A 19,915-nucleotide genomic window follows, 5' to 3' on the forward strand; every position below is an offset into this window, starting at 1 on the left:
CTCGGTTCGGCGCTCAGCTCCCTCCCGTCCCTCGGCGCCGCCGCCCCGGGAGCCTGCGCCCGGCGGGCGTCGCCCGGAAGCGAGCTGGAGGCTGCGGGCGGCGGAGGGCGCGAGGCCCGCGGGAAGCAACCTGGCCTTTGGCGGCAGTGCAGCCCACTGCTGCCCCCTAGCGTCGGGGCCCCCGCCGCCCCAGCTCGGCGCCTCGGGCCTGCGAAGTGGCCAGGGGTCGAGCTGTGCGCGCGGGCGCGGGCGCCCCCACAGCCTCCAAACCGGGCATCCGGGGCACAGCACAGGGACCCCGTCATATTCAATGAGACGGGCAGAGTTGGGCAACAGCCCTCAACGTGGTCCTGTCAAAACCGGGGCACGCACGACTTAGGTTTTTAAGCGACTGTGTGGCCCAGTGTCCCCCGCTGCCACTATCCATACGTAGTCCCCTGGGAAGGACTCAGGCCGTCACTGCACAGCAGTATAAAGCCGACAGGCCCGGGTTTAGTGGGGGCAGTTGGGGTTTTGACCTGCGGCCCCGAGGGCAGGTGTCCTCAAAGAGGCGCCGGGGAACTTAAGAAAGTGCGCGGATTTGCGCCTCTTGCACTCCTCACCGCCTCCCACCCCCCCACCCCGTGTTCCTCGTCTCTCACTCGCTCTTGCTCTCTCAGGCTCAATCAAGGCAGAGTTGGATTCCTGACTAGGCAAAACATGATTCTAGCGGCCACAAAGCCTCCGAGGCTTGGCTCAAGCGGTCCCCTACGTCGTGGAGCTCTCCCGAAGCGCCCTACCTGGAGATACCTCCCTCCGGCCAACGAATTAGACGCTTTGGCTTTGCTATTTGTCGGCGTCAGGATCAGCCAGGCCCCTCCCTGCGCGATAACAAGAGAAGCACTTGAAAGCTTCTGCCCCGAGCCCAGCCTGGCGCTTCGCACCTAGCGGGTACGCAGGGCCTGGCAGTGTCAACAGAAAACGGAAAGGCAGTGAATTTTTCTGCAAAGTGTGCTATTTCTAGACAGCCTCAGGGGAAACCCTAGTGGATCCCAGCGGGTCTGGAATTGGCCAGTGGGGACTTGGGATCCCAAGACCCTCTCCCTAGAGCGCAGCCTGTGCAGTCCAGGGGAAGCCGCCTTCCACCCCTGGCTCCAGGCCACTGTGCTGTCCTCAAGGCAGCCAACGGGCAGGCCATCCCAGGCTGTTCCCGCCTGGAGGAAGGGCCATCTCTGTGCATCTTAGTTGGTCAGGAACATGGTCCCTTGACCAAACACACGTAGAGAAAAATATACACACATAGAAAACATGAAATGCGCTCAGATTTAGGGATGCCCCCCCGCCCCGGGCCAGGGTCAGAGTCTGTCTGAGCTGCATGTGTCGGCAGAGCCCGCAGGTGCCACTGCCCTCTGCTCCCCTGGAAAAGCCACCTGCTCCTCCTCACCCCCACCCCTAGAGCCCAGACCAGCGCCTGGCAGCCAGCGGACCCGGGAGCACTGTCGATGGGCTCGGTGACCATGGAGGCAGCAAGCGCTACGGGGCGGGAAAGGGTTTTAGCAAACAGCTGATCCCCGGCTTCTGCCATGCCGCCAAAGGACGACGCATCACCAGGAGCTGGTGAAGCCCAAAGCGAACACGGCAGAGGGAACGTACTTTCTGGAAAGGCAGCTGCATCTCCTTGGATCTGCCCCCTGCTGACCACCCCGCATTCGGAAGGTGGGGAAGGCTTGGCATGCGCTTCCTATCCAGGGAAGGGTGGACACGGGCAGTCCCTTGGCTTCCCACGTCACCCCGGTGCTGCGGCTGTCCCGCCTCCAAGGGGAGCCGGGCGAGGACTACCCGGACAGATGATACTCCTGTGACTCCGCGTCCACATCCTCCTCCAGGGGGTCGGCCTTCGGTGAGGCCCCCGCTGGACATGGGTCCGACAAGTGTGCACATGGCGCACAGGGCTGCACACACCCGTAGGAAACCATCAAAAGCCGTGTTGGTCGAGGGTCCACTACCCAGCCCTTCCCACCCCCCCCGTCCAAAAAAAAAAAAAAAAAAAAAAAAAAAAAAAAAAAAAAAAAANCCATTCCATCCAACTTCCCGCCCCCTTACCCCACTTTCCGGATGGCTCTGAGAGGTGACAGAAGTCCCAAATGGTCCCAGGGGAAGGAGCTGGGCCAAGAGCACGGGTCAAGCGTTATTTCTACCCCATCCTGTCCCATGCTGCCCGAGGTTGGGGGACCAGCCACTGCTGCCCGCAGAGGCTGCCTGTGGACCTGAGGCCAGCTGTTCTGACTGGTCAAATACCCCAGTCTAGCAGATGAGGCTTCCCTACGTGACAGGGACTCCCTCCCAGGAGAACAGCCTCTCCATTTCCTGGCTGTGCTGGGCACCACAGCCCCGGGCTGGCTTGGGGAGATGGTGGGAGGGGGGTGTCCTCACCAAATGGATTATTTTTTCAGTTCTGGAAATGAAACACCAGGCACCTGCTTCTTCCTTGTGTCTTTTATAGTGGTTGCTCCCATCGTTTGGAATCCCAAAGCATCTGTCAATAGGGAGGCAGGCAGGACGGCCCCCATTCTCAGCAACAGCAGCCCCGGGCCTGTTGCTTCTACTCAGTGGCCCGCGGGCCACCCCTACAAGCACCAGCAGGCAGCTCTGCTAATGGCAAGGTCCTAAGAAGGACGGAGGCGTGGGTAGCCCATCTGAGGGGCTCTGCTCCCAGGTTCTCCTCTGAGGAGCATTCAGTGTCGACCCAACGGCCCCACGTGGCCTGCATCAACCCCGCGGAAGGCCGGGGGACGATCCTGCTTTGTGAGGAGGAAGTGCTGTCCTCCAAAGTGCACGGTGAAGGGCTTAGCTCCTGAGACCTCAGGGACAGTGCCCAGCTGGACTGGTCCTGAAGAAGAGGAAGGTACCCACATGGTGGTTTCCTTCCAAGCCATGGTCCCTATTCCCCCTTCTATGCCCCCCTCCCAAAAAGTCACGGCCACACCTCCGTCTGCTTGCCTCTGGTCCCATCGCCAGGACCCACCAGGAGCCCGAGTGCTGGCGGCCGCGCCCCCGATGTCGCCCCTCCCCCGGGCGCCCCTGTGCCGGACGGTCCACCCTGAGGCCCTCATGTCTGTTCCGCAGCTAAAATGTTCCCTTCCTCGATGCTCTGCAGCTGCAGCCTCTGACTCGCGAGAGTCCTGCTGCCTCGGCGGCCCCCAAAGCCAGCCCCTGGGACAGTCCGAGCTGCGGCCAGGACCCCGGGCAACGCCTCCTCCCCGAACAGGTTGATCTTGGCTTCGGCCTCTATGACTTTGGCCAAGCTGGCCGCGTAACTGTCCAAGGACTCGTGCACTTCAGCTTTCACGTGAAGAATAGGGTTCCTGGAAGCATCTGAGGGAGAAGCAGAAAGAAGGTTCGCCGAGGGCTGGGACCAATGTCTATGGGGAACATGCCTGCAGATGCTTCGGGGTCCGGGGAGTGGGCGACGCAAACTGAGAGCGTGGGTTTTGTGGCCAGATTCCCTCAGCTCAAATCCCTGACGTCCCATTTCCTAGCTGGGGAGGTGTGGAGCTCACCTGACCTGCTTCCTCATCTGTGGAGAGAAGGTCACAGTGCACCCCTTCCTAGGGTTACGTAACTGCGGTCGTTAAGGAATTCTTTCTGAAACGTCTAGGTCTGGCCCTAGACAAGGAAGGCTTGCTAAACCCTTCCTAGTAACGATATTCAAAATTCCACGTGGTAGTTCAGCTCCCTAGAGCCATACAACGTCTCCGGCTGCCTCGGGCCCAACCACAAGGCCTCATGCCGGCCAGAACCTTGGGGTTGGAAGTAACATAAAGGTCCGCACACCCCACCTAGGACCCCGATAGCTCACACCAACAGAGAGAGCTCACACCCAGTGCCTGATCATTACTGCCCTCGCCGCCCATCTTTCCCCTGGCGTTTCGGGGGGACAGTTCAGCCCCTACCCCTCACATTTCCACCCCATGTGATGCACACACCCTCTATCACCCGTTTCAAGGAATCTGCAGGCAGCCTCGGGCGCTGCTTCACACACGTGAATGCAGAAGAGGGGAGGGACATGTGGCCTCCCCCTGCCCCCTCACCTGTGCTCCTCCCTGGCTGCAGACAGGTGGCCCTCGGAACCGCCGTCCCCATGAAGCAGGCCTGAAGCGGCCACACCGGCCTGTGTGGGCTCGGCGGATCGGGGAGGGAGTCACTCATGTTTGATTTCAAGGGGTGATAAGTGATAAAGCCCACGAGGCTGCAGGCCAGACTCTGTCCTTGAGTCTGCTTTGTCTCTCTGCCCTCTGTGACTGCCCCTCAATTGGGCTGGAGTCGGGGAGTGGGGTGGGAGAAGACGTGGGACTCACTGCCCTCCTTTCCTGTCCCGGTCAGCATCCCTGAGTCCCTGACTCCACCACACCCGAGCCCCGTCGTGCTGGTGGCTGTCCTCGTGTGCTGGGACTCAGAGCAGAGAGAACCTTCCACCTGTGGGCACTCTGCATGGTCCCCTGTCCCCCTTCTGATCAGTGTGTCTGGTTGGGAAACCAGACCCTATGTTCCAGAGGCCACAAGGTGCTGGGGTTGGAATCAGGGCAGGCGGGAGGCAGGGGTGGGCACTGGAGCAGAGCTCAGTCCTCTCACGGCCTTCGCATGCCCTCATCGACTCCAGGGGCAACAGATGGGCACGGCCTGTGCTGAGGCCGGAACACGTGGGGGGCCACCGCTTCCGCTTCCCGCGTGAGGGAGCAGAGGCCCAGAGCGGCGAGTTCAGATCCGCGCCCACACCTCACCCAGAAAGGAGAGAAACAACGGAGGGCTCGGAAGCTTTCCCCCAACCCAGCAGCTTCCCAAGGGAGGAGATGGGAATCAGGATCTGCGGGGGGTGTGTGTCCATCTAGACTTCGACAGCCCCGCTTCCCAGCCCAGATGCCGCCTGCTGCAACAGTGGCCAAGTGAGCCGGGCAGGGGCAGGAGCACGCAGGGCGGCGGGCAAGGCCAGGAGGCCTGGGATGTTGGCGCCGGGAGCAGGGCTGAGCCAAGCAATCCGCCCAGATCCCTTCCTTTCCCCCCAGCGGTCCTGAAGCAGTCCGCCACACACCAACCTTTGAGTTGTTCCACTTCATCCTCAAAGGTCACGGAGCTCCTTCTCTTGGGGGGGCAGGTGCAGTGGGAGGGAGGGCTGTCATCAGACGTGCAGTCCTCGAGCAGCATCACGTCTGTTCCTAAAACCAAGGCTGGGTCATGCACACGGAACTGGCGACGCAAGGTCCTCCTCGCCGCCCCCTCCTCCACCTCCCCCGATGGCCCCTGCACCCTCTTTCCCATGTGTTCAAACCCCCGCCAACGGGTGCAACATCCTGCCTGTAGCATTTGCCCAACAAACACTGTGAGCATCGGCTCATTTCGGGGAGATTTCAGGGAGGCTGCAGCCAGAGCCCTGGGGCGGCTTCAGACACGAAACACACAGTGTGTTATCCGGACAGGCAGGGAGTCCAACTAGCGTGCCTCTGAGCCAGGCCTGGGGCAGAGGAGAGGGGGCGGCAGGGCCCTATGACAAGGAGCTTAGTGTTCTGAGGATTCTTTTTACAGTCTGAATCTCCATCGTTGTTAAAATAAACATTCAAAACTTGAAAATGTAGAGTTCTTTGGGGATCAAAAAAGAACTGAAAAATGTACCCCACTAAAGAGTGGGGAAACAAAGGCAGGGAGGCTGAGATGGGACCGTGGCCCGACACTAGGGCGAATGTTGGGACCAGCGTTCTTCCATCCTGGTCTCCAGCTTTCAATCCTTCAAGGCCTTAGTGCTCAGGAAATGGGGGAGACAGGGCAGCCCCGGGGTCCTCCTGCTGCTTCAGAACAGGCTGCAAAAGCATCAGTGCCGCCCTCGCCTGCGAAAAGAACATTCCTTGGGCCGCCATCAGCATGTGGCAATTAAGCACACGGCTGGCGCTCCACATGGACGTAGGATCTCGGGCAGGCTGCTGAATCCCTCAGCATCTCCAAGTCTGTGACGCGGGGCTGGTAGTTCATCTGCCTCACAGAGTCGTCTGGGGATGATGGGACACGTGTGGCACAGTGCTTGGCCCCCAGCAGGGGCTAAATCGGTGGCCGTCGTCCCTGACAAGACACAGCTGATAAAGGGTCGGGCTGACGCTCCCGCACGCTCCGATCTGTGTGACCCCACGGCCCAAGCTCCTTCCCCGGGCTACGATGCTGTCCCCTTACTCCTTCTGCCTGGCCACCTACTACCTGCTCTTGGGGTTGCAACGTCACCCTCAGACAAGCTGTTCTAAGGCTCATCGCCAAATACTCCCCAAAGGGCCTCCCCTTCCATAGCTCCCCACCCAGTTACGGTCTTTCCATAAGGGCAGGAGCACGTGGGAAGCACGTGGGATGATGGACGGTCTTCCCCAGTCCACAGAAAGCTCCGGGCAGCCCACCACTCTATCTCTAGAACCTAGGACAGGGTCGGGCCAAATCAATGTTTGTTGAATGAATGAATGTCACACTGCTCCTGGATCCCCCTGGTTGTCTGAGAAATGGGGAAACACCTGGGGAGGGACCCAGAGACCTTGTTTTCCTCCAAATCACACGAGGGACTTGGGCGAGAGGGGCTGGCGTGACCAGCGGTTCAACCCACTGGCTGACAGGTGACAGAACATTCTCAGGGAATATTCTGCCTCCAGGGAAAACTGTCTGTGACAAAAGGCCAGGTCTTGGTCTCAGCCCGCGGCCTACCCCAGACTTCCACGACACAGGCAGAGGCTGGGAGAAGCAGGTCAAGGCAGAGAAGAGTGTTCACAAGCTCCCGGCAGCAGGGATGGAGCAAACCCCCCACTGCCCTCAGCCCGGCTCGTGGGCAAAGGCTGGCCCGGGATGGAGAGCGGACGCCTCTGCCCACCTACCTCTCACCAGGGCCTTGTGAGGCCCGCAGCAGCAAGTGGCCGGTGGGGACCGCGACAGCACAGGCAGCTGCCGGGAGGAGACGCTCCGGCCTGCAGGATCCCCTGGGGGGCAGCCCCGGGGGGACGGGGAGCATCTGCGCTGGAGACGTGTTTCTTCAGGGAGGCTGAGTTTCGCAAAGGCAGGGCCCTGGGCATGCCAGGATGGTGACGAGGGGGTGTGATCTCGGTGGCACTGCCCCTGATCGAGGGAGGATTCCCCCCAATTCACAAACAGGGGTGCTCCCAGGCTTAGAAAGAGATTAAGCGTCTTGCCCAAGAGAACAAGGCTCGAAAAAGGCCCGTCACACACGGACAGCCGGGCAGCTGGACCCCCAAGCCGGTCCTGGCCGTCGGTCCGACACTAACAGTAACAACTCATGGTCCACTGTCACTTTTCAAAGGGTTTCAATGCATCGGGATCTGAGGACAACCCCTTGTGGGGGAGAGACAGAACTGAAGTCCCCACGTTACACAGGAGGGAACTAAGGCACGGAAGCGCTGGCGAGGAAAGCGGCGGCCAGAAGCCCATGCTCAGGCCGCGGCCCTCCCGCCGGCTCCTGGACTGGCACCGGGGTGCACGCCACGTGGGGGGCTTACCTGAGTCCTGGGAGCAGCTGAAGCCAGTGTCCCCCGTGCTGCTGCTGTTCCCCAGGGGCTGGCCGCCTGCCATGAGGGCCGTGAGGTGTGGGGACAAGCCCAGGTCTGAAAGGTAAAGTCGGCACCGTCAGCACAACCGAGGTCCCGCCGAGGCGGCCACTGACGCTCCCTCTTCGGTTGTCCCCACCAGCCTCACCGCAGCCTTCCCTGTCCTGTCTCTTGCAAACTGGGCTCTCAACCCACTGCCGGATCGCAAGCCCCCAGCTGCCCTTTCCCCTTCCTATCCCCTGGGGTGGGGGGGTCTGCACTGCGACAGGATTCCCTGGGCCTCCGGAAGAGGAAACTCTAACAACAACACACACCAACAAGGCAGGTGGGAGGGAAAACACGGGGTGCATGGTCTTGGGAAGTGGGTGCACCGTGACCTCCTGAGATCCCACTTAAATACCAGAAAGGAATTTCCAAGAGCGCAAACGGCAAAGTGGGAGAGAATGCCTGTAAGCTAGAAGGTGAGGACCGGGGGCCTGACCCGGGGAGCGGAGGCCGGCGGCTGGGGAAGCCTGGGCGGAGGCCAGTTCTCACCCAGTCCCCCCAGAGCTCAGGACCTGGAGGCCTAGGAGCCTCTGCGGCAGGTGGGGCTGGACAGAAAGTCTGTATAGGCAGTGGCGGGTCCCTTCCACCACTCTTTCCAGCCCAGGCTCAGGAGGATGAGGGGATAACCTGGGGGACTGGCCTTAGAGACCCCCGTCAGAGTTGAGGCAACACTGGATAAGCCATGGGTGCAGAGACAGGCCGCAGAGTTAACAGTGGGACCCCCGCCCCTCAGCTCGCTCGACGTGGCCAGGAGAGTGAGAGCCCTTTCTGGAGCTGGTCAACCAGTCAACGTGCCTCCTGCGCCCCCACGCAGGGCCTCCGACCACTCCCAGGGCCTCGCCATTAACACAGAGGATGGTCAAGGTCCCCAGACTCTCAGGGAGAGGCCTGAGCTTGAAAGAGATGAAGAAATACAAAAGAGAGAAAGAAAAGAGAAAAAAATGATTTCAGAGGAAACAATGGAGGGAACTTAAGAATTAAAAAAAAAAACAAAAACAATTCTACAGGAGTCCCCTGAGAACGTTGGGAGAATAATGACTCCATGAACAAAAGAGCTGAAGGCTCTGGAGACCCCGGAGGTGACGAGAAGGAGCTGTTAGCGATTCAAACTGCAGCACGCGAGGTCAAACCCTCTGGCCTCAGGAGAAAGGCCCGCTGCCGGCAGACTGAATGAGCACCCACATTCTCCCCCCGGTCCACTCACAGGCCGGCCAGGGCCCTGTTCTTTACATTCACCCTAATCCTTCTGGGGGTGCGAGGTGATGGACAACACACTTTCCTTCCTTCCGTGGAGCCAAGGAGGAGATGGGAAGAGCAGGCTTCTCTCCCGATCACCCCTCTGTGAACTTGGGGGATCTCGCTTGTGCAGAGTGCATTGGCGGAGAGGATGGGGACCAGAGAAGACCCCACACGTGCTTGTCCCCGTCCTGAGCCTCAGCCTCAGCATGTGACCACGTCTGGGCAAGAAGCCCAGTCTGGGGAGGGGCCCGTGGGGGATGACACCCTGCCGACTGGGATGGCTAAGGCCACAGTGGGTTTGGGACACGGCTCTGAGGCTGCGGTGAGAGCCAAAACATGGCCTGGTCTCCAGCAGCGCGAGGAGTCGTCGGAGCCAGACCACTGTGGCTGGGCCGGAAGGTGTGGGAACGGTCGCCTGGAAGCACTGCTCCGTCCTGTGTGCATCCAGCATTTACCACTCAACAATGGGTGCAGTTACCCCGGGATCCTTCACATGAAACAATAACATATCTACTGGGTTGGGCCCAATCCAAGCCCTGTTACAAAATTAAAAAAAAAAAAGACCCAAAGTTGACAGGCCCCGGGGATCTGGTCAAGCTATGCGGTTCTGAGCTGAACCAGGCTCACTGGAGTCATCGGAAGGCCTCCAGGTGGCACCAGGAAAGGAACATGCAAAAGCAGGTAGGGAAACTCAGAGGCCCCAGGGGGCCCTTCCCGTCTTCCAGCCCCCACCTCTCCAAGGGGCCCGGCAACAAGGCAGCTCTTCTGTGTGTCCACAGCCTTCTCTCCAGGGCACTGCTAGAAAGGCTCCAACCCAGTCCATCAGGTGGCAGGCATTGGTAGAGGGTGCCATCCCACGATGCCCAGGCCACCCTCCCAGCCTGCAGTGGGGTGGGCTGCGGGCCCTCCACCCTGCCTGGGTTGGAGCACTGAGTCAGCGGTGGACGAGTTGCTGGCAGGGCAGCTTGCCCTCTCTCCTGAAGGCCTCTGATGGCCCGTAGCCACCTGTCAGCTCTGGCTCTGTGGCCTGGCCTCCCAAGACCACATGCTAGCACTCGGCTCACCTTCCAGCCCTAAAAGTCAATGTCAACTCCAGGGTTGACCCATCCACCATGAGGTGGCATAGCCTGACCACCTCCAGGTAGCCCAGAGCTCTCCATTCCTTGGGGAGCCCTGTGGGACTCTATCAAGAAGACCTCACGGGCAGCAGGCGCTTTGGTGGCTCAGTGACAGGTGGCTCCTCAGGAAAACCTAAGCCTTGGCACTTCAGCTTGGGGCTAACAGAACGAGAAAACCCAGACCCACTGATCACGGTGGAAATCTGGGTAGGAAATGAACATGACAGCTTGTTTCTAAAACTCTTGGCATCCCACAGTCAGCGGGGAAGCTCCAGATATTTCTGGAATTCCTCTCGGCTCACAAGCACAGTGAGGATTCCTTGGTGCAAACTTCCCAGGAGTCCACACAAGTGGGGAGGAACAAACTGGGACAGAGCTTGCCGTCCTCCGTGGCTCCTTCTGCAACGGATCTCACCTTCTTTCTTTCCCCGTGCAACCTCCAGCGCTGGGGCAGTCTCAGAAGCTCAGGGAGGGGGCCCAGACTCGGATTTTGGTTCTGGAGTCTGGGCGGATCCAAGCCAGGCCCATGGGGGCGTCCGAGGAGGGTCTGCCTGGCGGGGCTCAGCCAGGTGGACCAGGCCCAGAAGGGCGCGGGCATTCCCGGTGTGAGCGGGGCACGCAGGGGTGCGGTGGGAGGGGGCGCCCTGCGCGCTGCTATTCCCAAGCTTCACCAACTCTGCTGGGCGCCTCCTGCCACCTGCCGCAGCTCCCGGCCTTGGGCCCCACACTCTTCAACCCAAAAGCATCAGGCAAGACTCCTTCCCCTCGGTGAGGAGACCACCAGCTGCCTTGGACTTGCCAGCCAAACCAGCGCTGGCGTTTCCCGCCCCTTCTTCTGGCCCCACGACCTTGACCTCGACCTCTGCCAGTGTCATCACAGGTGATCTGCGTGGAAAATCCCGGCCAAAAGCAGATGTTTCTTTCTGTGCTAACTACCCTCTCCTCCCGTGTTCTCCTTCCTCGTTCTTTTTCTTTCCCCATTCCCAACATCCATGGAATATAAAGCAGGTCATATTTTTTTTGCCTAGAAGACAGGTGATTTTACAAAATGTGAATAAGTTAGTGAGAGAAACAAAACCAGACCCTGAATGCTGTCCTGGCTCACAAGGCGTCCTTGGAAACACAGACTGGTCAGGGGCAGAGGGGGGCATTTCAGTGGTTAAAATCCGGGGTACGGAGAGATTCTTTTTCTCCTCTGATCAAAATACAAAGTCTCTCTCTTGATCTCAGGGTCGTGAGTTCAAGCCCCACCTTGGGCACGGAGCCTACTTAAAAAAAAAAAAGTCCCTGACTTCTTTCCTCTCTCGAGAAGTCACACTCCATCAATAAACCAGTGATGTGGGCTTGTTACTGCCTCACAGAGCAGCTCTCCTATCACCACTGAGCATTCCCAGTAACTGAGCTATTGCTTTCCACCCTCTTGAGAGGGAAAATAGAAGACCTCTCTAAACTATCATCTGAACCAGCTTTTTCCAGTTGATCTAAGTGCCTTCAAGGTGATAATCGCCCTCAGACACGACGGGAAGATCCAGCTCCTTCCCCACTAGGCTGACACAGTACTAACCGCTGGAGGCAAGATCCGCCAACGCGTGCTCCAAATCCTGGGTGAAGGCTGAAGGACAGAGAGGGTTTGCGCAGCCTCCAAGGATCCCCCCAGCATGTGTATTAACTACAGTGGAAACTATAGTGACTTTACAGGGGAAAACCCGACAGATCCCCCTGAACCGTATGGACCGAACGTGTCCCCCCGGAGTTCATACGCCCTAACCCCCGATGTGATGGCATCTGGCAACAGGGCCTTGAGGAGGTAACCAGGAGTGGATGAGGTCAGAGGGTAGAGTCCTCATAAGAAGAGACCACAGGGCTTGCTTCGTCCTGTCTCCCCATATCCCCGCCACGTGAGCCCACAGCAAGAAGGCAGCCAGGAAGAGAGCTGTCACCGGAACCCGGCCGTGTGGCACCCTGACCTCAGACTTCCAGCCGCTGGAACTGTGGGAACGGCGTGTCTGTGGTGGGAGCCCTAGTCTGTGCTATTCTGTGACAGCAGCCTGAGCTAAGACCCTGGGCATCAAGGTAACATGAACGAGCAATAAGACATACGTGGCCCTGACGTGACCGCTACAGAGAACTCAGCACCCCCACGGCCTTGCTGCCCACAGCGGACCTCATCCTACCCATGAGAACGCCTCGGCGATACGCACACGGAGGGGCCTTCTACGAAATCCCTGGCCAGCCCTCGCCCGGAGCGTTACGGTCATGGAAGCCATGGGAAGAACGAGGACTTGTCAAAGCTCGGGCAGACAAAGGGAGTGGTGACGTGATCCTGAACTGGACCCTGGCACAGAAAAAGCACGGGAGCAGGACGGCGGGTGAAATCCGAATCCAGGGCAGAGTCAACAGCACGGCACTGATATGAATGTCTTCGTTTTGGTAGCTGCTATGGTTTGGCCACATGTTAACACCAGGAGAAGCAGGGAGGATGGGATTCTCTGTACCCGCTTCCCAGCTCCTCTCCAAGTCTAAAAATTATTTCAAAATAAAAAAAGGGGTTTAAAAAAAAAAATCTGTCCCTGTCTAAAGTAATTACTCTGGGTCTCACCAAAGGGGAAAGGATTGTCTCCAGAAACTTGTTAGCTCCCAAATCAATGGCCAGATGGAGGAGTGGCTTTACACACAGGAGACAGTGACATTTCAAGGTGGGGGGGTTGGGGGGTTGGGGAGTTAGGGGCCTGGGGTTTGACGTTGCCACATCGTGAGTTACCGGCGACAGTGTGAGGAAGTGGCTGACCAGCAAGGAAGGGCCGAGAAGGAGCGTGTTCGGGGCCTGGCAGCGGAGGCTGATGGGAGGGGTGCAGGTGGTATGTGCTTTACACAACGCCGAACGGCAAGGACTGGCCAAGAGTACAGGAGAGCCTGGGCCAGTGCCTGGCTTCTGTTGCTGGTAGAAAGAACGCCCGCAGGCCGTGGCTGGGCTGACATAACACGGATTTCTGAACTCTGGTGGCCCCTGCCTTGAGCTGCTGAGCTTGCAAAAGGGGCCTGGGAAGGACAGGGGACACTCCGGGATGTTGCTTCCCCAAGGGACACCTGGGCTCAGAGCCTCTGGGAGCTCACCTGTCAACATGTCAGACCGCCTGAGAGGACCACAGGCTATTCCCGCCTGGGGTGGGCCTCCCTTTCCCAGCAGGTCCCCAAGTTACCTGTGATCCTGTTGGAAATGCTGAAGAGCCTGGACGTCCTCTGCCGCTGCACGAACGGCTCCCGGTAGTACCGATCCCCGAAGCACATGCCCAGCAGCTCCTTGCGGACCGTCTTGTTCCAGAGCCCATAGATCAGGGGGTGGCAGATGGCGCTGGTAAAGGACAGCCACGTGGCCCAGGTCTCCAGGGTCGGGGAGACGTAGTTCTTCCCCCAGAGGGCCTCGGAGGTGATGACGACCATGTAGGGGCCCCAGGTGACTGTGAAGGCGCCGAGGACCACCAGGATGGTGACGAGGGCTTTGCACTGGTTGGCCGAGTAGACCACGCCCTGAAAGGCGTTCCTCCTGCTGCCAGAGGAGGACGTGGAGGTGCTGGAGTTCTTCCTCCCGTTCCTCTGGGCGTCCTCCTCCACGATGAGCACGGTGCCACAGTGCACCTTGCGTGCCTTGACCCTGGCCACACGGAAGATGAAGCCATAGCACACCAGCATGACTAGAAAGGGGAACAGGACACACCAGATCTGCCAGAAGGCGGTGTAGCCAGGCTCCCGGTGCCACGCGGCCACGCACATCCACTTGAACTCGTCAAACTCCACCGACGACCAGCCGAACAGAGGGGGCAGGCAGCCGACGAGGGAGTGAAGCCAGATGTAGACAAGCGCCATCACAGCTCGGTTCCCCGTGATCTTCATGGGGTACACCATGGGGTACAGGACAGCGTAGTAGCTAGAGAAAGGGTGGAGGGAGACGAGAGAGAGGAGTCAAAAGAGGGAAAAGATACCAGAACGGGCACCCAGTGCTCTCCGATGTCGGAAGCTTTGCTGCGTTTCTCCATCCGATCCAGTCGTGGGGCGAATGCTCCTAAAGGTAGCTCCTTCCCCCAACTGGTCCCCCACAAGTCACAGTCTGTGCCATGTTACTCAGCTTTGTGGGACCCTTCTTCCGTCAAGAGCTGGATGCCAGAATGAACCCAGAGCTCTGGCGGTCCTGTTTCCAAGTCACCAATGCCAGAGCCCAACCAGGTTCAGCAGTGTGGCTCGTCCTGACACATCTACAAAAGTTCAGAGGGACCCCCATCGAGCCAGATCATTTCTGTGTTGCTGGCATTAATCCACTTAGATCAGTTTTCAGAGGGTCATTAAAAACCAGAATAATGCGGGCGCCTGGGTGGCTCAGTCAGTTAAGCGTCTGCCTTCGGCTCAGGTCATATCTCGGGGTCCTGGGATCGAGCCCCACATCAGGCTCCCTGCTCAGCGGGGAGTCTGCTTCTCCCTCTGCCTGCCACTGCCCCTGCCTGTGCTCTCTCTCTCTCTCTCCCTGACAAGTAAATAAAAATCTTAAAAAACAAACAAACAGAATAATATCAAAGGCCTACGGGGTTCACTCATTCAAGAATATTTGCTGAAGGCTACTGGGCTGAGCGCTGTGCTGTGTACCAGAAGGGCAGTGAGGAGAGGCAGGGGCAGAGGGACGATAAGAGGAGCGTGAGAGTCTGGAGCAGTAAGAACTCCCTGTCGTCCTCACAACAGCTGCATGAAGCGGATTTATCATTATCCTCAGTTTACAGGTGAGGACCCTACAGCAGAGAAAGTATAGGTCGCCTGCCCAAGACGAGGGGAAGAAACGAGACATACACGCAGTCCCGACGCACATGCCAGCTGGGGCGCACGCGGCTGGGGTGTAGGCTCCCTTGGCCTGTGAGGAGAACGGAGGCCTGGAGGCTCGACTCAGCCTGGCGGGTGCCTGTTCCAGATGGCGAGGCCAGAGCAGCAGGAGACCGCACACAGACCCTGGTCTTAAAGATCAGAGGCGCTGGCCCAGGAGTGAGTAGGGGGAAGGCAGCTTTGGGGACATGGAGAGGCGGGCCAGCACCTGCCCCGTGGGGGAGCTGCCCGGAGCACCACTGAAGCCGGAGATGAGAGGCCAGGAGCCAGGGGCCAGGGCATGCGAGGCCCTGCAGGCCTGACCCTGGAACTGGAAAGGGTGAGAGGATGTGGATCACGGCGTTGGAAGTAAACCAGCACCCTCGCCACCCAGACGTTTTTATCCAAAAGAAATGCTGTTTAATGAATAATAGGGTTTCCCCATGAGGGCAGTGTGTGCGAAAGCCGGGGTGGCCACACAGACGCTGCCGGGTACACGCAGGATGTGAGAAAACGGCCGTGGCTACAAGGGTCACACCTCTCCCGTGAAGCCTCCTCCCCACTGGGGCCATCCTGAGTCACCCCTAGGCACCAGTGGCTCAGGGCCAGGGGCCACAGCCTGAACTGCCACCTGCCACGCCTGTCCCTTGTGACGGGCCTTCCTAACCGGAGGTCAGCCTGGGGCAGCTGGTGTTGGGCTGCGGGCTCCAGCCAAGACAGAGCCTGGAAAGGCAGCATTTCGGGTGTGGGATCTGAAGAGGCCGCAGGGATCCCGGCACGGATGACGGCTTCACTGCTCTTGGCCTGGGCTAAGATGATCAGTGTTATGCTGATCCCTGGGTTTGCACCGGGCAACGTCCTGTGGCCTTTGGAGCTGGAATGCCCGGGCTCAGACAGTGGTTCTGCTGCCCATGAGCTGTGTGACCTTGGGTAGCTGATTCAACCTCTCAGAGCTTCAGCTCCTCCATCGTGGGAATCTCAGAAGCCCTGCCACAGGTCTGCTCCAAGGACTCAGCGGGTTAGGCTGAGGGCAGGCGCACTCCGGCCCTTCACGTGGCAGCGGGGACAGAGCCTGCCCTCTGCCTGTCCATCCACCTTTCCCCCTTCATTCCTGAAAATGTGAGCCCAGACTGTTCCCAGCTGCCACAACCGAAAGGGGACACTGGCCCCTTCTGAGTCCCAAGAGATGAACCAGGCCACTCTGGTGGTCTCCTACCTCTTGCCAGGTGATGGCCGAGACATCGACCTGTGTGGCATCATCCCAGCAAATGACATGTGAGGGCATATGCTAGGGTGGGATGCAGGGGCGCCCGGGACGTTCCGTTCACTTTTAAAAAGAAACAAAGCAGAGATTTCTTCTACTTTTCTCTTCTTTCTTTTCTTTTCTTTTTTTTTCTTTTCTTTTCTTTCTTTCTTTCTTTTTTCTTTCTTTTTTTTTTTTGAGATTTAATTATTTGAGAGAGAGAGAGCATGAGTGTGTGTTGGGGGGCAGAGGGAGAGAATCTCAAGGAGACTCCCTGCTGAGAAAGGAGACTGACTGGGGGGGGGGCAGGGCGGGGGAGGGATCCAAGACCCATGAGATCATGACCTGAGCCGAAACCAAGACTGAGACACTCAACTGACTGAGCCACCCAGGGGCCCTACATTTCTACTTTTCTCTGCCCTTTTAAAAACTGTGCAGGCCCTCTGACATCGAGACAGCTCTGGGGCCAGAGCACGTCCGGCTGTGGGAAGCCAGGCCTGGGGAATGTTAACTGTCCCAAGCTCCTCTGACCCACCCTGCTCTGGCAGTTGTAAAAATAATTACAATAAGCTGTCCTCTGCAACATATCCTTCTGGCTATTCTTAACACCCAGTTATTACTATTATTTTATGGCAAGACTTCTTTATTCTAACAAATGGTACTTGTTTCACCACTAAGTTTCTGGCCATGAGCAATTCCAGTGGGAAATGACCGTAATCTCTCCCAGCTGGGCCCCGAGTCCCATCACGATGCTGGGATCGGGGGCTGGCTCCCAAGGGGTCTGTCTCCCGGAGTCAGAAGAGACCCCCCATGGGCCAGGGTGCTGCCTGTTTATATCCATACCCTCCAACCACTACTCTGGTTTTAGGGTTTGTTTTCATTTTTTGTACAATTCATACACAATGAAATGCACAAATCTACAGCTCTATGAAGATATAGAACATTCCCGCATCTTCCCACCAAAAAAAATATGGATTTCGTAGATTTGAAACTTCATTTCTTTCAACTTAGCCTCATTTAGGCCTAGTTGCAGGTTCAAAGGAAAATACAGGACGAAAGCAAATCCCTGCTCCCCTGCGGGTCATCAAAGGCCAAAACAGTGGGCTTCCTTTGTCTTCTGGGCTCCTAACTGGCTTCCAAAGCTCCAGTCTTTTCCAGCAACTCATTTTTACACGTGAGCCCACACATGACGCCCGGTCCCAAAAGAGGCTCTCACCATGTCGCGTGTAACTGAGAAGTCGTTACGCACCCGGGGCTCTAAGGCTGAGCTCTTGGGCCTCGGGACCCAGCCCTCCACCACCATCTATTTCGGTAAGACCGCTGCACTGCGGACATAAACAGAGCCCAAGCCAATGACAGCTACCTCGGGGAGGACAAGTCAACTTAGGCCAAACAGTCTCCTAAAAGCACAGTTCCAGCTACATTCATGTATTAAAGACTATTTTGGGAGCCGGGGTTTCATCCATCCCAGTGCGAACTGAAAATGGGAGCTGCTTGTAGGCTGGGCTAGACGTGCCCACGTCACAGACTTAGTCGTGATACAGCCCTTCCCAGGCCCAGTGACACCTGGGCCTACGTCCACGTGGCTGGTTCAGGACACTGACATTTCCACCAAATTCTGCTCGGGTCCGCTACGCTTTTTACCCTGTGAGTTTTGCTCTCTTTTCATGTGGCTAAAGGATGAACACTTTGGGCTCACCTGCCAACTTAGTTTGATGCGTTTCTTTAGCGGGGCTCCTCAGCTGGGGATGATGGGTCTCCCTGGGGACCTGGGGCAGTGTCTGGAACATTCTGGGTGGTCCCAACCGGGGAGGCACTGCCGGCATGGGGGGGGGGCAAGGCCAGGGCTGCTGCTAGACGTCCTGCAGCGCCCAGAACGGCCCCCCATGGCAAGTGTTCCCTGGCCCAAGACGTCAGCACTGCCAGGCTGAGAAACCCCGAGCTCAACAAACCGCATGCTGGACCTGACTGGTGGCTCACTCTGCAGTCTTTGGAGGTGATTCAGAGTCCAGCTTTCACCTCCTCAGAACTGGACAAGCTACCTACCAGCCAGTGGGCTGGGGCGAGTTCACAGAGCCTCGCTTACGCTCATCTGCGGAATGGGGGCCAGCCGAGCGGTTGCAAGGCTCAGCGGGGATAAATGGTTATTAACGGCACAGTGCGGTGCCTGGAACCCCTTTCGGGAAGGTCAGGACCAGTGCCCTAGAAGTTTTCTCTGCTTCCACTTGCTTAGAAATGTGCCCATCTCTTCCTCCTAGTCCCATTCTCTCTGTTCCTCCTCTCTCATGTTTTACTGCTTTTTCCTCTTCTTCTCTCTCTCCCTCCTGACCCTTCCCCATCTCTCCCTTCCTCCCTCGCTTCCTCACATGTGCGCACACGCACGCACGCACACACACACACACACACACACTTGCATCTCTAGGTTTCTAACAGACTAGGGCAAATCTGGGACCTCCGAAATGACCAAGATTGAGTAACATTAATTCACTGAAATTCAGTGGGCAGAAGGAGCATATAAATAGGTCACTTAAATGGACAGGATCAAGTTAACTGGTCCAGTCAATCTGCATCTTTAAGCCACATGAATGACCAATAATAAAAAAATCAACTGCATATGCCCTGAAGTTATTTGAAAGCACTGAGGTTTACGGCAGTTGCCACACTGTAATCGCAAGGATCTGGCGGCGACACTAGATCCACCTCGGGCTTGCAAGGGACTCACCAGAGATAACCAGATAACCAGGCCCTGACTACCTGTCCCCGCAGGGAGGCAGAAGTCCCTTCTCCACTCCTGGCTGTGTCATGAGGAAGAACTGGCTGCAGGGCCTGTGGTGCGGGGATCAGAGTCTGGTGGGAGAAGCGTGCTGCCACGTGTCATGGTGTCACCCCGTCTCCAGCCATGCCCCCTGTCTCCAGCTGGGAGGGACGCACCTCCCCCGCTCCACCGCCAGGCACATCCCCGCGTCCCCTCTCTCTGCTCTGCGGCCTGGCAGCACCTCAAACACAGTGGCGACCCATGTAGTCCGTGGTCCAAATGTGATCTGATCTCACATCCGTGTCCCCTACGCTGAGCTCCTCCACGCGTCTGTTCATCTCACCCGGTGGTGTGTTCCCAGCCCAACCGCTGTGCCAGGCCCGCATCGGGGGCCCAGGAACTGTTTATCACAGAACTGGGGGCCGGTCCCTCAGCCGCAGGGGCCTTTGCACCGCTCACCCGCCGTCCTACTCGCTGTTCCGACTCGTTAGTACAAATGCCCCCTTTCCCAGGAGCACGCCCGGCCTGCCGCCCAAAGCAGGAGCTGTGCCCGTGGCTATTTCGGCTTTGTGTTTGCCCCCACACTCACCTGCCAGCCTCTGCCTCCCACCTGGAAACTCCTGGTGGGCAAGGTCTGCGTCCTGCCCACGCCTGCCTCCCGCCACCTTGAGGACTCCGCTCAGAGCCTTCCCCAGGGGGGCCGGCCAACAAGCACCCCAGTGGGAACGAAGAAGCCGCCAGAAGAGGTCAGCCATGTCTGGGAAGGTGCGCTCTGACAGCATGACTGGAGGACCTGTCAAGCTTGCTAGAAGCCTGAAGGTCAAGTGACCAGCGGACAGCCCCCTAGAGCTGCCCGGCCACGCGGGCCCAGCGTCCCAAGCATCAGGCTAGAGAGGACCCTGTGAGAGGCACTGAAAACTAATCCCCCCACTCTGCTCTCGCCGTGTGCCCTCACTGTGTGCCCCAAAGGACCCAGGGCCCAGGAAGGGACACTCTAAGATCAGCCATTTTAAAAAAATACAGACATTAGAACAGTGAGATCCCATGCCTCCCCACTGCCAACAGAGTTTCAATTATTTTCTTAACGTTATATAATCAGTCTTGATGGGATGCT

At 58.2% G+C, this 19,915-nt stretch overlaps 1 protein-coding gene across 4 annotated transcripts in view; it reads right to left on the reverse strand.

The window, feature by feature from the left end:
• Nucleotides 1-2,460: 2,460 nt before the first annotated feature.
• Nucleotides 2,461-19,915, reverse strand: part of GPR161 (G protein-coupled receptor 161) — a 50,222-nt gene continuing 32,767 nt past the window's right edge. For all 4 annotated transcript variants that reach the window (XM_019808896.2, XM_034666689.1, XM_034666690.1 and 1 more), the window contains 4 exons: nt 13,162-13,886; nt 7,512-7,616; nt 5,073-5,192; nt 2,461-3,354 (listed from right to left, as the gene is read on the reverse strand). In XM_019808896.2, the coding sequence (XP_019664455.1) occupies nt 3,089-3,354; nt 5,073-5,192; nt 7,512-7,616; nt 13,162-13,886 (1,216 nt within the window). In that variant the 3' untranslated portion in view covers nt 2,461-3,088. The remainder of the gene's footprint in view (nt 3,355-5,072; nt 5,193-7,511; nt 7,617-13,161; nt 13,887-19,915) is intronic.

The sequence above is a fragment of the Ailuropoda melanoleuca genome, chromosome 8 (genome assembly GCF_002007445.2).
Source record: "Ailuropoda melanoleuca isolate Jingjing chromosome 8, ASM200744v2, whole genome shotgun sequence".
Lineage (NCBI taxonomy): Eukaryota > Metazoa > Chordata > Mammalia > Carnivora > Ursidae > Ailuropoda > Ailuropoda melanoleuca.